The 16,879-nt window shown below is 35.1% G+C and overlaps 3 protein-coding genes across 12 annotated transcripts in view; 2 read left to right on the top strand and 1 right to left on the bottom strand.

Annotated features, from left to right (window-relative positions):
• Positions 1-535: 535 nt before the first annotated feature.
• Positions 536-11,940, top strand: LOC108626078 (metallophosphoesterase 1). Its single transcript, XM_026814720.1, has 11 exons — positions 536-1,092; positions 1,161-1,306; positions 1,374-1,444; positions 1,516-1,656; positions 1,719-1,886; positions 1,962-2,044; positions 2,105-2,227; positions 2,297-2,437; positions 8,223-8,745; positions 8,818-9,168; positions 9,247-11,940. Exons 1-11 carry the CDS (start codon positions 979-981, stop codon positions 9,270-9,272), a joined length of 1,887 nt encoding a protein of 628 aa, XP_026670521.1. The 5' UTR covers positions 536-978; the 3' UTR covers positions 9,273-11,940.
• Positions 3,818-6,872, bottom strand: TM9SF4 (transmembrane 9 superfamily protein member 4). The gene is made up of 10 exons (XM_018026469.2): positions 6,732-6,872; positions 6,090-6,340; positions 5,880-6,026; positions 5,653-5,808; positions 5,304-5,578; positions 5,004-5,222; positions 4,777-4,934; positions 4,449-4,708; positions 4,192-4,375; positions 3,818-4,121 (listed from the first exon to the last, which is right to left on the bottom strand). Exons 1-10 carry the CDS (start codon positions 6,732-6,734, stop codon positions 3,882-3,884), a joined length of 1,893 nt encoding a protein of 630 aa, XP_017881958.1. The 5' UTR covers positions 6,735-6,872; the 3' UTR covers positions 3,818-3,881.
• A 324-nt stretch (positions 11,941-12,264) lies between the features above and the next one.
• The window catches only part of mxt (Eukaryotic translation initiation factor mextil), a 6,507-nt gene continuing 1,892 nt past the window's right edge, over positions 12,265-16,879 (top strand). For 2 of the 10 annotated variants that reach the window (XM_018026781.2, XM_026814703.1), the window contains exons 1-10: positions 12,265-12,352; positions 13,250-13,368; positions 13,436-13,576; positions 13,652-13,821; positions 13,887-14,085; positions 14,362-14,433; positions 15,192-15,252; positions 15,329-15,617; positions 15,690-15,939; positions 16,055-16,125. In XM_018026781.2, the coding sequence (XP_017882270.1) occupies positions 13,260-13,368; positions 13,436-13,576; positions 13,652-13,821; positions 13,887-14,085; positions 14,362-14,433; positions 15,192-15,252; positions 15,329-15,617; positions 15,690-15,939; positions 16,055-16,125 (1,362 nt within the window). In that variant the 5' untranslated portion in view covers positions 12,265-12,352; positions 13,250-13,259. The other 8 variants (XM_018026725.2, XM_026814702.1, XM_018026752.2 and 5 more) reach the window with 6 other exon arrangements.

Genomic DNA, 16,879 nt, shown 5'->3' with positions numbered 1-16,879 from the left:
ATTCAGACAATTAGAAAGCGTACCACAAATTCGGGTTCAAATTATTGGAGTTGCAATAGTTGCATGCGAACGGATGAAGAACAACGGGGCGGTCCGATACAAACAGAATATAAACTAAATACAAATTTCTGTATACAGGGAACACAGGCGTTTTTCAGATCGTAATAAATTTGGTTTTGCCTCAATTCGAAAAGAATTAAATCCAATCTTTATTTCCATAACCCCGTTTCTCCTCGTGTTCGAAGCTCACTTATAAAGACAATCTCCTAACAATTATTTACAATTATTAACAATACGAGTGTGAACATCTCGTAATATTGGCTGACCTTCATTACGTATTTGCTGGCGTTGAAATGGTTCTTTCGTTCCCTTATAAGTACATGTTAAACGTTGAACTGGTCAGGGCAGATCTCTGTTCAGTTGGTTCTTGTAAACGCTAAACGTTGAACTGGACAGAGAAGATTTCTGTGCAGTTGGTTTTGGTAAATGCTAAACGTTGAACTGGACAGGGCAGATCTGTGTCCAGTTGGTTCTGGTAAATGCTAAACGTTGAACTGAACGTGTCAGATCCCTGCAAAAAAAAGCTGGGGGCAGCAGTAGTATGGGGAACACGCAAAACCCGGCCGTGAGCACTCTCAGTTCCTCTCTGTTCTAGGCAACTTTTCGGATTGACTGTATTCTACCGCCAGGTGGCAATAAGATTTTAGAACATATGGTTGGCTGGGTAAATGTATATAATATAAATCACCACATTTATAAATATTAATGTAGATAACGTGAATTAAATCTTAACAATGTTAATATTGCTCATACGATCCTAAGTTCAATTGCCGTCCGTGAACTTCATCTAGAATCAACATCTGAATTCCTATGACTTCTCGTTTCTCAACTTGCGGAATGTTTACAGGAATATTCCCTTTTAAATATGAAACATATGAATCTCGTTCACGTTTCTGAATATATTTTAAATTGCACAAAATGTTAGAGACCAGAACGTCCGTGTGTAAAAGATATTTAACCGAAGCTACAATAGCCTTGCTGTGCGTCTTCATTTTCTGTGAATATTTATTGTATTATGTCGTTCTCATTCAAGTAAGTTTCATCTACTTCGTCGTAAGTAAATTATTACAAGATTTTAATGTTCGCTTCTTATGTAACAGTGCTCGTGGCCAATTTTGGATCCACGTAAAATTGATGTAACGATCCCTGAACCAAAACTAGAAGAAACTCCTGTGCATGCAATGTTTATTGCAGACACTCACTTATTAGGTCCTAAAAAAGGACATTGGTTTGATAAACTGAAAAGGTCAGTCTTCCTTTAAACTATTTACATATTCTCAAACAAAATTCTAACGAAATCATTGTGTAATTAGGGAATGGCAAATGTACAGAGTATTCCAAACTATGATTACACTTCACAAGCCAGACATCATTTTTATATTAGGTACATAGGAACATATATCAGGCAAGCAACGTATTTATTAGATATTTAACATTTCGATTGTGATACAACAGGTGATTTGTTTGATGAAGGACAATGGAGCAGTTCTACAGAGTTCGATCAGTACATGCAAAGATTTCATTCGTTATTTTCAGTACCTAAGAACACTCATCTTTACGTCGTTGCTGGAAATCATGATATTGGATTTCATTATGGTATTATACAATCACCGATATTTAATATAGTATACATTTCTAATTAAGAAATATTCGTTTAGCAATCACACCGTATTTGAACCAACGTTTTGTTAATGGTTTTAAGACGCCAAGCGTGAAAAGAGTTACTATGAGGGGGAATCACTTCGTCTTGATAAATAGCATGGCTCTAGAAGGGGACGGTTGTTTCTTGTGTAGCCCCACAGAAGCTGCATTAAATAAAATTGCCAGTAAGACTACTTTTTGTGTTAGTACGGTCAATACGTAGTCATAATACGCGGATAAATAAGTGAAATAATTTTCAGCACATTTGAAATGTGCGAAGAATAATGGGAACTATTGTAAAGGTAATACAATTTCAAGATACAGCAGACCAATTGTTTTACAGGTCAGTAAAATGCTCTTTTCTCGAAACGATAACTTAAATTAAATTGAATCGTAATCGTAGCATTATCCGATGTATCGGGAATCGGATGAAATTTGCAATGAGTCTGATCAAGCCCCGGATGACATAAAAAGCATCAAGTTCAGGGAACGATGGGAATGTTTATCGAAGGAAGCATCCGAACAAGTACGTACAATATTCTAAGAATTATAGTTAAGCTTGTCAACTTCTGTTCAAAATGAAATTAACTTGCAGCTTTTGGACATACTGAATCCGAGACTTACAGTAAATGGCCATACTCATCATGGCTGTAGGAGACTGCATAGAAATGATATATTGGAAGTTACAGTACCGTCATTCAGTTGGCGTAATAAAGACAATCCTTCGCTCTTGCTAGTAAGCTTAGGGCTTTAAATTCTATAACTCTTTTCAGTCATATCACATGTTCGCTCATGGTAATACTGTTGTTTCAGGGTGTATTTTCCCCTAATAATTATTCCATATCGAAATGTTACATGCCAAAGGAATCGACAGAGATAAGAATTTATATTATTAGTATAGTGTGCATCTTCATATATTTTATCATGAAGCGCAGACTGAAACAAAGTCGGTACTATCTCTTAAAATTTTATTGAAAACCGCAGCAAGTATATGGTAACTAATAATAACGAAAATAAGCTGAAACGTACGTGACGAGTAACTAATAAGATTTTATACATATAATATAATATATATAATTTTTAAAGATAATAGTTACACATTATTTACAATATTCATAGTATAAAATATCTATTTTATTTATTATTGTAGTCTCAGTATTAATAATTCGATTCACTGGAATTTCACGATGATATTATTAAATTTTGAAAATCTTTTTCCTCCCCTTACGATCGTTTTATCAAATAACAATTCTATTAAAAAACATGTTTACAAATATGTATAAAAGGCTAGGAGATGTATTGAACATCGCAAATATAGTGACTTCAACATGTACAAAAGAATTGATGTATTATACATTTACTCAGATACGTCGGAGATCTCATAGCGTACACGAAATTTAAACGAACGTAATACTCGTATAATTAAAAATACAGATTCTTATAATTGTGCCAATAGTTAATTTAACGCGTTCCAGTTTCTTCATAACTAATTTTTTATTAAATCCTCTGCGAACAGAATGTACTTTTCTTTTAATGTTCTATGTGGTTCGCAAAAGTTTAATATTACATTATATAGACTTAATGTATATATATCAACATTTGACGAATTGCAAATATTGCATAATCGTCACTTAATTGCAATGAAATAAATGATAATCGTGAATTAATATTGCAACCTATATAATACCTGGCATCGACTGATATTAATATTACGTTTACCAATATTTTTATACATTAATTACTATCTCAAGAAAGAGTAATATTAATACAGCCTATGCATCCTTTCCTCATGTGTATGTATAGATTCATTGTTGGATGTGAATGACTCCGTTTTTATAAATTATAAGTACTACACAATACAGTAATGAAATATTTTTAATGAGAATAAAAAAAGGAAATCTTCAATTTTTTTGTTAATAATACGATTCATATATGTTTATCTAATTAGTTTCTTCTTAGTTAAATTTTACTCAAGCGAAAGGTACATACACAATTTGTAAAAATAATATTTGGTGAATGTACTACCTCAAGAATCAAATTGTATTTAACTATCGGAAACGAATATAAACTATTATACTGGTTTGGTTTCATACGTTTCATTTAAAATAACTAAATATTCTTTGTTGAAAATGTTTTACCTTCTTTTATTGTATCATTGACCTCGTCAATGATCAGTTTGACTAGTCTATCTTTACAGCAGCATATATTTTTCGAATGAAGGCGTAAGCCGCGAAGAATCCGATTGTACCCGTCAGTAACCAAAACGTTAACACCATCAGTCCCGTGTAACCGAAGTATAAAAGTATTGGAATTAATTCTGTTATTTCTAGTTTCGTCATAAAATAGAAGACCGAATAGGCTAAAACATATACAGCCGATCCTCCGCTAACGATAAAGCTTCTCCACCACCATCGATAGTCCTGTTAGCAAATCGTACACATAAGTATAAACGTTTTAAATTCAGAAAGGAAATATAATTTGTTTACTTACTTCCCCGCATAACTGGAAATAGACCATAACTATGGATATTTGAGAACAGGAAATGACCAGTATACAGAAAACGAGAAACAAGAATCCGAAAAGATAATAAAATTGATTTTCCCATAATGCAGTCAGGATGAAAAATAATTCTATAAAGACAGCTCCGAAGGGGAGGATTCCAGCCATTAACGTACTGCAAGAATTAGAAACATGTATATTTTATTTTGAACATATTAGAAATCGTCGAATTAATTTGACGCACTTACCATAACGCTGGATTCATGTACCATAATTGATCGGGAACTTGTCTGGGAATTTGATTCGTGCGAACAGGATGCGTGAATGGCTGTTTGCGGTAGCCAAAGAAATATCCAAGATATACAAGAGGGAGTGATATGCCGAACCATAAGCATAACAATGCAAGCATTGTCGTAAATGGTACTGCACCGGAACTATGCTTTCCCCATATGAAGAAATTCAAAAAGAAGCAAGTCGTGAATACTATTCCAGGATAGAGCGTTGCCGTCTATAACAAAGAACAATATAATGATACAATCAATTTTATCACAACTATATCTGCAATCTGTATCTTACCAATAATGCTGTTCGCCTCCATTTCCGACCACGCATTGTTTTATAAAGACGAGCCGAGAAGTATCCAGCAATTAAACCAGAGAACACGTACAGAAATATTGCACAAGTTCCGAGTGCTCCTCTGCTAGCAGGAGAAAGCATGCCCAGCATAGCAAAGACTGAAACCAAGAAAAATCATATAACGACACCAGTACGATGAAGAATGGTTATCCATGTGAAAGTCTTACATATTGTTATCAATGCCATGAAGAATATCTGAATTCCACTGCCTATCACAGCAGCGAATAATCGGGGATTTGGCGGTGGTCGAAATACGTCTCCGTGAACTAGCTTCCACCCAGTTTCTTCGATCGTTTCATCTAAGCCGGCTAGACTGTCGGATTCACCAGCGTTGTATCGCGCGATATCTCTTCTTAGAGTACGAATCATGATCATCGTCAGAATTCCTATAAAATTTCATCATGAACTTTAACCGAATCGAAAAGAAATCAAATACGTTAAGAGCACAGAGCGTGGTAGACATTTACCAGAAAGAAGAAGAACTACGATCAGAGAATTAATGATAGAAAACCAATGAATCTCGACATCGCTCATTCCAAGATATATATCCCATCTGCTTGCCCAGCTTACATCAGATTTCCTCCATTCGACGGAGTAGAGAAACAAAAGCGTCGTCCCTTTACTATTGACAAATTGTGGATTCGCGTGTGGTGGTAAGATGCAAGTATCTTGGTTGTACTTTAATTGATTTACATCAACCGAGCGAGCTTCTACTTCAAATCCTACTACTCGAAACTCGTTTCTGTAAGACAATAAATACAATGATGTTCACAGTTTTATAAAATTTATGTATGTAACAACGTTATTTATACTAACTCTCCGTATTTATGAAAACTTAATTTTAATTTCAGATAATTGTTAATATAATATTGGCCGTTCATAACACCACCCAATCGATATCCATGGTAGACGATTACGTTGTTCGTGTCTTGATGAACCTTCTTCGTTGCAGCTGGCAAATTGTCAATCAACCTGAGAATAAATAAAGCCTGTCAGAAATGTAAATTTACTACAAATTGTGACTTTATATGATTGATCCTTACAAATGCACAGTGTAGTCATGTTGAATACGTTCTATGACACGTTGCGATTCCTCCTCAGTCCATGTCATGTGGTTGGCTGGGTCATGGCACAACAGTTTACAACTTATGTTTTTTGCCATTGATACTTCGTATGGTGTATTAACAATTCTGTTTCATCAAGAATAAATTGAATTATTTGTTAGGAATAAGTTGTGAAGTAATAAACGTTACCTGTCACCGCGTAATACTTCTCCTAAATTTTCAGACTTGTAAACCAAAGTTCCATTTTTAGGTATACAAAACGGAAGAGAATAATACTCATATGGCAACTGTGTATGAGTACTGGTCATTTTGACTGCTTTCACATCGATCTTTTGCCCTTGTTTAAACTCCACAGGAGCAACTCCAGGCACGAGGAAGCCATTTGTTCCCACTAACAACGACACTATTACAAGTATAACACTACTCCTCTTTAATCTCCCCTGTCAAGAAGAAAATAATATATGTAACACGTACTGAATTAAATTACATTCATATACTTCTAGCTTAAAAATGCAAAACAGGTAAAGATATCTAAAGTATTTACATGATTAGTAGTAGTAGTAGTAGTAGTAGTAGTAGAGTAATGATTTTAATTAACTACTGAACTTAACAACAGTAATGCTTAATAGACTCGTATCGTAACTATTATAAACAGTGTAATTAAGTGATTGACGCAGTTGATGGAACTGTACATTACGAATATTGATGTTACGAAGTTGGAAAATATTACACCGAAAAAGAATCGCCACGTCGATTCAATAAATGTCTCCATCGTCTGTTCGTTAATGTTAATAATCCTTATACAGGGGAACGACAGGTAACAGAACTTACCATTCTATAATATTATTTTTCTCAAAGGCGCGCCACGCCGTACCGTTTTATTTTTTTTCGATTACTACTCGCAGAGTTTCCACTGGGTTCAGGTTCACGTCAAAAATGAAATTTACTCCAGCGCGAAGTCTGTTCCGAAACATTTATCAGAAAGTGATGCCAAAAATAATCGGTTCTTATCAAACTCCCTAGCGAGAACACTTACACTAACCTCCTCTATATCGTCGTCAATTTATCAATTGAAATATAAACTTATTTATTCAAAAACATCACTTTATATTCTTTATCAAGCGAAGAACAAAATCTAAAAGAGTGTCGTTGCATAAAAGCATGAATTCTGTATAACTTGTATTAAACATTGCGTTGCTCATTTGAAACTGGAATTGTTTCAAAGTATAATTAATATCTTTCAACTTATTCTAATACATTTGTTCAGAATGAACAGCTGTAAGAATGAATACAGCAAATTTTCGGTATTATTATCGTAAATGTAAATTGTATTAGATGAGAAGAACGCATATGCACTTAGTTGCGTGTGTCTATTCTTGAAGATCCCGCAAGTTTTCATGGTTTGAACGAAAAGGAAGTGGCACTTTTATATTTGTAAGATACAGATTAAAAATAAGTTTAACCCATGGAATTATAGCGTCATAAATTCTAAACCGATTAAATTGGCTGGTTTCGCAACGGTGAAGCGGGAATTCTTCTAGGAAATCGGAACGTTTCTGGTGCATAATAGTAGCTGGTTTGATCAAGCTTTTCCGAGCGAAAAAATATACCCCCGAAAAGGAAAATATCGTCCCACGTGGGGACTCGTTTAATTACAAGTTACGTTATTTAGATATGCATCTGTTCGGTTAATTTTTATTTGAGAACAATGGTACAGGTGAGTGGAAACTTTTAAGCATATTATCCTGTCAGATTTCCGCGTGGATTGTCGGAATCAATGCATTTTTCTATCGGGTCTATTGGAAATTTTTGATTGTTTTTTTTCCGTTGTCATCCATTAGTAAATAGGAAAGATGGCAGCAGATTATTGCGCTTTTTTCCCGTACGTCCACGAGTCCGACATTTTTCTTAAAATTAAGTCCTCCTATAAATCCTCGGTCGAAAGTTAGACAAAAACATTGCTCGCGCTTCGGTTTTACGAACAGAATTTACCGCGTGTTTCGTTTATCTAAATAAAACTCAGCTTACCTTCAGATAAATAGAAAACGTAATAATTTTTTACGCCGGACTTGTGTCAAATCTGGTGAAAGACGATCGTAGAATTTTTATGCGATGTCGTATAATAATATTTAAGTCAGAGTAAGGTGAAAATACAACATTTTATGAATGAACATACAGTCGTGGATCACTTATTTACGAATATACCGTCGTTTTTAATTGAAATATGATAATAATGAGGGTATGACGTTATTTTCTTTCAATCCACAAAATTATTACAATTTTTATATTCTTCCTTCTATAAACGATTAACTATTATTCCAGGCAATCGATGAGATGGAACAAAGGGATCTCCCACAAGCGTTTCGCTTGCTCGGGGAGATGAATGCCAATGTTTTACAAGTGAACCAGCTTGTAGACAATATGTTAGTCCGTGTCAAGAATGGAGAAATTTCTACAGACAAGGGTCTTAGTTTTCTAGAAATGAAATATCATATGTTACTATCTTATTTGATTAATTTGACGTATGTAGTTCTGAGAAAATGTTCTGGTGAACGTATAGAAGGAGACCCGTCGATCGATCGCTTAATCGAAATAAGAACTGTCCTAGAGAAAATCCGACCAATAGATCACAAATTAAAATATCAAATAGATAAACTTGTTAAGACTGCTGTAACTGGTACTATTAACAGTGACGATCCAACTAATTTTAAAGCAAACCCAGACGCATTTGATAGTAACGACGAAGAATCTGATAGCGATCAAGATGGTATAGATGGTTTTAAAGCATCGCAGGCAAGGAAGTCTAACATCTATGTACCACCAAAGCTTGCTGCTGTACATTATGGTCAGTATTTTCTTTTACAATAATTATACATATTGTTGTTCTTTCTTTTAATACTGAATTTATTCTCTCCAGACGGAGATGAGACACTTGCTGAGAAAATGCGTAAAGCGGGTGAGAGAGCCCGCAGACGTGCAGTGTCAGGTGCTGTTTTGAGAGAGTTAAAGGAAGAATATTTAGACGCGCCTATCGAGGATACACACGGTCTAGGCGAGAAACAGGCCAGCCTAGGTCGCGAGAATAAGCGAAAGGTAGAATACGAGGAGAATTACATGACGCGTTTGCCTGTTACCAAACAAGAAAAACACAGACATCGCCAAATGACGACTATCGGTACACTCGGAGAAGAGATTACAACATTCGGGGAATCGTCTTCTGTGTCCGCTAAAAAGAGGAAAGCTCAAAAAAAGGGCAAAGCTAAAAAAAGTACGTACGAACGTGCAATATGTGTAGGGACTGACTTATTTGTCGAACGTTTCTATTACAATTGTACATCTTTTATAGGTTTCAAGAAAAAACGGCATCATTAAATCGAGTTCATAAAAATTTGAGAAGCTGGATTTCGTACAGCATTAATAATTAAGGTAAAGCGCAAATTTACTTCAATTCTTCTTCGACAAACGCAGATGCCATTAATACTCGTTAATAAGTTAAGCTAAATAACTCATAAATAACTAGTAATAAAAAAACAACCGTCGACGGTGAAATAAAATAGCACGATGGTAATTTATTACTACATAAGACATACTAATGGTCGTGTAATTGATAATTATAGTTAATAATGATTTTAATCTTTAATTGTTGTCTAAAATCAATTTTTATCTGTGGAGTTGAAATGTTCCATGAATCATAAGAAATGATATTCCGACGATATGAAGTAACGCGAAGAATAATGTCGAGGTACATACGAGCTTAACTAATAAAAAAAGAGAAAATTTTACGTATAATCGTGACACAGTTAATCAAATAATGGATTTCGGCTCCAAGATCGAAAATTGTAAGTTAAACGTACAAGTTGAAAGCAGAAGAACTTTCTGCTTTATTTTGAGATATTCTCCAGCTATAGATGAGAAAACCAGTAACATAGCAGAAGGGGATTAACTGTTACAGAAGCGTAAAAAATCACAAGACATTCAATACGAGAATTAGAGAATTCAAATTTAATAAGAGGAAGAGGAGAAAAAAATTAACTTTAGAACTTGCAAACATTCAGCAAATTCTAAACTAACGCTCATCGTGGGATGTCCCGAGTCTTAGGATTTTCTCGCTATTTTAGAGTAGTGTAGTAGTTAATAGTTTTACTATTATATGTACGTTTCGTTTGTGTTTTTCCCCTGGTAAAACTGTTGAGGCTATTATATCTCGATGTGAGTCATATTTTACGTTAAATTTAATTTCTTTTTACAATGTGTCCATGCATTGTAATTGTTGTTTTAACTTCGAGGTTGATTTGATTAAGTTGTTAAACTTATATTAAAAGTAATATAAGGATAACACGAATGTGTCAAAATTCAAAATTGATATTGTCAATTTCTCGATGTCTATTTTAAGTTTACTGTATTTAGTTTTTGTCGGGAGGGGGTATATGTGATATTGAAAGAAAAACAAATATACGAAGACTAGAGCGAAAGTCACTTCTGCAATAGACTAAAGGAGTTTGTACAATCAAATTGTAATGAATATCCGTCTCTTGTGGTTAAATAGGTTCCATTTTTTATGTGTCAGAGATGATAATATACTTTGGGTGTGTTTTGAGGCCCAAGAACAATGTTTCCTTTTCGACGCGAAAGAGAAATGCATTTAACACAGATATCAGATCTGGACACTTTTGTCCAGCACGCGTTCCTGCAGAAGTGATCCGCGTTACCTTCAAAAGTACTAATTCGCTGTATGCTAACCAAGGGCTCAACCATCCATAGATGTTATATTTTTTACAAAAGTGTTCATAGATTGAGCTAACTTGGTGACGCATAATGTTACATGTGCCCTCTCTTTTTCAATCTGTGAAGACGATTAAAATGTGATAAATTATTCATGAAATAATAGTTAAAGAAACTAACGGAATAGCACAATTGCTGGGCATTATTTACAAGTGCTAGCAAGCCTAATGTCAGCAGCCTTGTCGTATTTGGTAATGAAGTTGGGATACTGAATAGCGGGAAGATTTTGATTAATAATTGTCAAGACGTATTTACAAATGGTCTCATGCTCGTTTCACGTACGGCATGTACAGAAATAATTAAGACGAAATTTACAATAGGTTCTCAAAATTTGCCCGACATTTAGTTTTCTCATACTTAAAACATAGATGATAATTTTTTAAGCACACTTACACAACTGAAATAACTGTAAGTCCAAAATATCGACGTACGCGAGAGCACGATATTATATGTACATATATTTCTCATTTCTATATTCTCGAAACTGTTTATATATGCTCGTTGGAAAAGACGCAACAAATAGATCTGAACAGAAATGTTTTCAGAAACACCTACGAATTGCATCTGTTTACTGCAAAGAGTGCTGCAAAACTGTTTCCTACATGTTTTCACATATTTTGGACTTATAGTAAAGGTGTATGGGTGCGAGAAATATTCATGTGAGACACATATCCGCACACAACTTATAGCAGCAAAGTAATAGGATTACATTGAATAACACTACCTCAAATCAATAGAAATATGGATTTACAATAATGGAAACTGCGTCAGTTACGTTTACATCGTTGTGTTATATTGTTCATTTAATAACGTTTTATATACCGTAATTTCGTTATAATGGGAAACACATTATGCCTTACGAAGAGAAGTATTTAAGGGATTTGTTATCTTCGGCCCGCGTGGCGGGTCGCGAATTTTTTAGCTAATGTACAAATGAGACGCAAAATATGTAAACGTTACTGCGGGCAGGGGGTTTAAAAGTAGTTCTTCAAATTCAACAACGCTGCCGAATACTAAACTAAAAAAAATGAATGGGAAAACGAAATATCTTTGTAGCAAGGGAAACGAGATAAGGATGGTTTATTGACTACATTCATAGTCTGAAGAATGTAAAATTTTATTTGATAAATTTCCTATGATTTATTAATTCTATTAAGACAATTCAATGTGTGTGAGAGATAAAAGAGAGCAAGAGCGTGCGCAAGAGAGAGAATTACCTGTATATTACAAATGGTTATTACGAATGATTATTATGAATTATTATTATTATTATTATTGTATAATTATGATTATTATTCCGATTATTATTATCATGATCATCATTCATCATCATTCATCATCATTCATCATCATCATCATCATCATCATCATGTAGAATGCTTCTTACTGACTGAATAAAATGTTTTCAATGTCGATACTTTTTATGCAAATTATACAGAATTGATCCTCGCTTCATTTCTTAATGTTTTACAATCGTATTTTAGAACCACAGACCATCCACGAACGGTATGAAAATTCTCTTCACTAGTGAGTTTCTAGCATCGCGTTGGCAAAATCGTTTGACATTTAGACACTTGGATACACCTTCGTAACGTATGTCAACGACATATCTCACCGATTTCTTTCAGACGGTCTGCCTGTCGTTGATCTGTGGCACGGCCGACGTGGTGGTAAGTCTCATTTCAGTGATAAAAATCGGAGGACTAAACGTTCATATCCAAGCGGGGCAATTTTTACAATGCTAAATGTCAAACGTTCTCTCGATACGACGTGTCTCATGAATGTCACAATTTTCGAGTTCACACCGTGTTGACCGTGTTAACTAATACTACCCTTCGATAAGAGTTCAGTGTCTCGTGATTCGAACGTGCATTGTATATCTGCCGTTTATCTGGTGTTTCAGGAAATTTGAATAATTCGTCATATTTTCTCCCATTTTTCCTTGCATCTCTCGCCTTCCCTGCCACCCTTCCGCCTCCCACTCCTGTTTTCTCCTTTCTTTTGCTTACTGTCCCTCTCTTTTCCTCAGATGTACTCCTTCCTTCTCTAACGTTCCTCACAAGATGTCGAAAGTGCCAGAGGCGCTCACATGGGTACCGTATAAATTATTTTTATCGCTACATAGAACAACGAAAGGACCTGCTATATTGTAAGAACTATTCACGCGGACTGTGACAACAGTAACGAATTATCCTTAAAACTGACGTTAGTATACGGATTAAATGTTGCTCCTTTTTCTTTAACTGTTTAAGACTGAGTTTCCTTCGTCGATCACTCTCTTTTCCGCAGTTTATTTTTAAATCACCCGCGGCGCAGAATTGCATACGTATCGAGAGCTTAAGACAATGTTTTCTTTAAAGTTAAATAACCTTTCGCTCGCTATTTTCTATATTTGTTGTTTAAAGCATAAGAAAAATATGAATTTCGACATCGTTTCACATCCTGTCTGTCTTAAGACACCTGCTTACTAATTGCGTGAAAGTAGACTCGCATTAACTAGAATAATTTTGAATTGTTTCGGTTCATTTATTCAAAAACTCGTATCATGGAATCTTCGAATATTTTAGATTGTAAAGAATGGCCGCAACGCAACTGAACCGAGCTCGCACCATCAAGAAAGTCGAAAAACCTCGGCCACTTAAACTTAATCAACGCCACTCGACCGTCGATGGGCGGATTACGACTGGTAATTATCAATTAACATTTTATGCTTGGACGTACCCTATTCTTTAATTAAAAATTGAATACCGCAGTGGAGGACATAGTGTCCTTAATCGACAATGTTGCTATGCAACTGACCAATGGCTTCCATGACCGAACGCTGCAAATGAACGTGATTACGATGTGTAATCACTTGAAACTTTATGCCCATCAGCTAGAAGCTATTTATAAAGGTATTATCCAGATAAGAAATGATATCATCAGAAGAAAATGTTGAGAAAAGCATTGCTTCTTATTTCAATCTGCAGACCAGCTGGACAGAGCTTTTGTGGCGATCAGAAATGGAAGTCAAGACGAAAAATTAGATCTGACGACTAGGGTTCACCTGCTGGAGCTGATTGAGTTAAGAGCTAAACAATGGCGTCACACCGATTCTATGGACGTGTATTATACACAGAAACTGTCCCATCTGGATAATGTATGTGAAAGGACGTCTTCCCACCGGATACATGAAACTGTTGTTAAAAATTCAATTGATCCCAGCAGACAGAAGCAATTCCTGACACGCCTACGAACGCGTTATCGTCACCCTTGGTAGCGATGACTTCACCTACTGCTGCACCTATCTTGGGACCTGGAGAAGTTATAAAGAACAGCGGGAAATTCGTCAAACCAACGCGTATACCTGGAAAGAACTATTGCAAAGACGAAGTTGTTATACGTAACAGTGATTCTGGTAAAGGTAAGAGGAACTTAAGTGTCTTAAGTTATAGTTTAGCAAAACGTACATGGAAGTATAAATGTTAAAATAGATCACGTACTGTAGAATATATGGCTTAATTGTTTTCATTTTCTGGATGGTTTATTTTCTATATATATTACATTGTCACGGCACCGTGTTCTTGAGTTTATTTTTCGATACGTATCTTGTCAATTTTGTATTTAGCGTTTTTCCACGTCTATTCTAAGTAGCAAGTAGTGTGTTTTTTACTTCTAAATTATTTGCACAAAAATACAGTGATGGGAATAAAAGGGCGGCGGGTTCACATGATCGAAGAGCTCAGCCAGACAATCATCTCCTTCCAGCGAGGTAAACAAACAATTTGCAGCCGGCTTAATAGCATCATGTTCACGCATTGCCAGAAAAAAGAACGACTAATTATATATATATTTTTTATTATCTTCACACACCCTTGTCACTACATCGACCTCTTATCTTATAAATTGATAGAAAGTGTAATTGTGTGCTCTTATAACTACTACTGTATTTATAGAATGCCAGAGAAACGATTGATGATTAGTGTTAAAAATTTATGTGATAAACGACATGAGTGTTATTTATGTTGTAATTTACATGTACCGTTTTATTTGCATGGAATATTTATTTTTTCTACGTGTTATTACGTTCCTATATTCTTTTTATCGTATTGGACGACTCGAACGTTATCACATTTTATCATTAGTATGCATTTTGTTTACAGCTTATTAAATCACACTCGACGATGTGTAGAATGTTAAATGAAATTTGATACCGCATGTTCATCGAACATTTTACACATCCGATACACTTTAATTTATTGCTTAAATTGCTTACAGTTCTAAAATTATATTACATTTTTTTACAGGGAATTAATATTACTCTTTCTAATGTTGTGATCCATAAATAATCGGTCTTGGAGTGTTTAAATAATGCCTGTATTTAATATTTATTTATCAGTACATCATATTGCATTGATACATTGCACATTAACCACGATGCAAATGAATATGAAATAAAATTCCAGTTGGTGATTACCATGTTTTAATCATGTAAGAGTCGTAGCAGTTAATATAACGTTTCTTTCGCAGTAAACCCTGGAGCCAAAGAACGACTTGTCCAAATCACGGGTACCTCCGAGGACAAGATACAGTAAGTTCGATCGCCTACTAAGCAGTTCCGATGTTGTCCAATTCACTATTTTAATCGTTGTTACTCGGTTAATCAGTTATGCGAAGGACTTGATAAAAGATACGATTCAACGAAATGCATCGCCGGTGAGATTAGAGCAAGGCGGAGGAGAGAAGGGAGCTATGGGTGGTTCTAGTTCCTCGCTAAACAGCAGTGCATCGGATGAAAGTAATCGATTACAACACGAGCAACAAAACTCTCGCTTACGAACTTCGCTCCTCCACAGCTTATCCACCAACGACGCCAGTATAGGCGAATATAAATACACGGTTACCGTTGGTAACCAATCATTAAAGATCACAGGATGCAATCTTGATCTTGTTAGGGTAATTTCTTTTCTCTCTTAACTACTTGTCTCTGTTTAACACGTTATTCAACATAATCGTTGTACGCGCTAGACTGCTAAGCTGGTTCTAGACGAGTATTTCTTGGGAGAAGAAAACTTTACGAGTGGTATAGAGTACTTCAATTTCGAAGAAGAATCTCCTTATTCGATCTCGTCTTCCAACGCGCAGAAAACACCGTCAACTCCAAGTAATACGAATGAAGCAGTGCAAGAGTTAAACGTGAACAGCGGCGCGATTTCGGAAAGCGAAGATACTTGTAAACTTCGCGCGATCTCTGAAATGAACGCATCGACTCAGGAAGGTAATTATCTCTGGATGATCTTAAGTCTTTAATCCGCATGATAATATCTCGAAACTGCGTTCAGTTCCAGAAATCAGAGAACTCACGTATGAGTTTTTGTTGCTGTGTTCTACAGGCCCCTACGCTAAACGGCCACCGCCCGATTGGGCTCGCATCCAAAAGGAGTGCCCCAACATCGTTCGCAAGGTACATCAATGTGATACGAATGCTAATCACCTGATGTACAACAGTGTTACTAATCATTGCAAGATTGACACAAGATTAACGCCTTCAAATTAATTTCACTGTCTCTCCAGTTACATTTACCCCCATATACCGGAATGTGCTGACGTCAAAATGAACTGTTACATGTTTCTTTATTCATTTCTAAATGACTTAGAGTGTTGAACACTAGCAATAGTAACAGTAGTATTAAGAGGACAAATATCATTTTTTTTTTTTAATTAACGATAATTTTCTTGACAGTATAATCACTTCAGTCGAGAAAATTGAAGTTTACGTTGGTTTTATGTTCCATTTTTTTACAATTATGAAATCTTAAAGTCGATATTAAAAATATGCCTATAAATTATGGGCTAAGTCTATACGTAAGGTCGAAACCAAACGTTTCATGTTAGAAAATCTTGTGATATTTAAGAGTTCTGACCAAAAAGATTTTAAGTCCAACAGTATTCTATAGGAAATTTGTTATACGTAAGGTTTATTATTTTTGTTATAAAGTGATATTGTTTGTCTGTATTCCATACTAATACAACAAATTGTACTGATACGTTAACGTTCATTGACGGATTTTATTAGTACAATATGCTTGTGTTGGAAGTTGGAGCTTTTGTGCAATATCATTTCATAAGCTGCAAAAAGAGATATTTTTCGTATCTATTTTTTTCATGAGTTATATACGTGTTTTATAGTAAACCAAAGCTATATCGTATTATAGTTG

Source organism: Ceratina calcarata, unplaced genomic scaffold, assembly GCF_001652005.2.
Source record: "Ceratina calcarata isolate Rehan_Ccalc_2016 unplaced genomic scaffold, ASM165200v1 scaffold120.2, whole genome shotgun sequence".
In the NCBI taxonomy this organism is placed as follows: domain Eukaryota; kingdom Metazoa; phylum Arthropoda; class Insecta; order Hymenoptera; family Apidae; genus Ceratina; species Ceratina calcarata.
This window is presented reverse-complemented; position numbering and strand designations above follow the sequence as displayed.

Coding starts and splice junctions, on each gene's coding strand:
- TM9SF4 (XM_018026469.2), bottom strand. Junction 5,579..5,652: donor AGTTTTCATAAATACGGAGA/GTTAGTATAAAT, acceptor ATTGTCTTACAG/AAACGAGTTTCGAGTAGTAG. Junction 4,709..4,776: donor GGAGGCGAACAGCATTATTG/GTAAGATACAGA, acceptor TCTTTGTTATAG/ACGGCAACGCTCTATCCTGG.
- LOC108626078 (XM_026814720.1), top strand. CDS start 979: ATGTTAGAGACCAGAACGTCCGTGTGTAAAAGATATTTAACCGAAGCT. Junction 1,445..1,515: donor AGACATCATTTTTATATTAG/GTACATAGGAAC, acceptor GTGATACAACAG/GTGATTTGTTTGATGAAGGA. Junction 2,438..8,222: donor ACAATCCTTCGCTCTTGCTA/GTAAGCTTAGGG, acceptor CTATTATTCCAG/GCAATCGATGAGATGGAACA.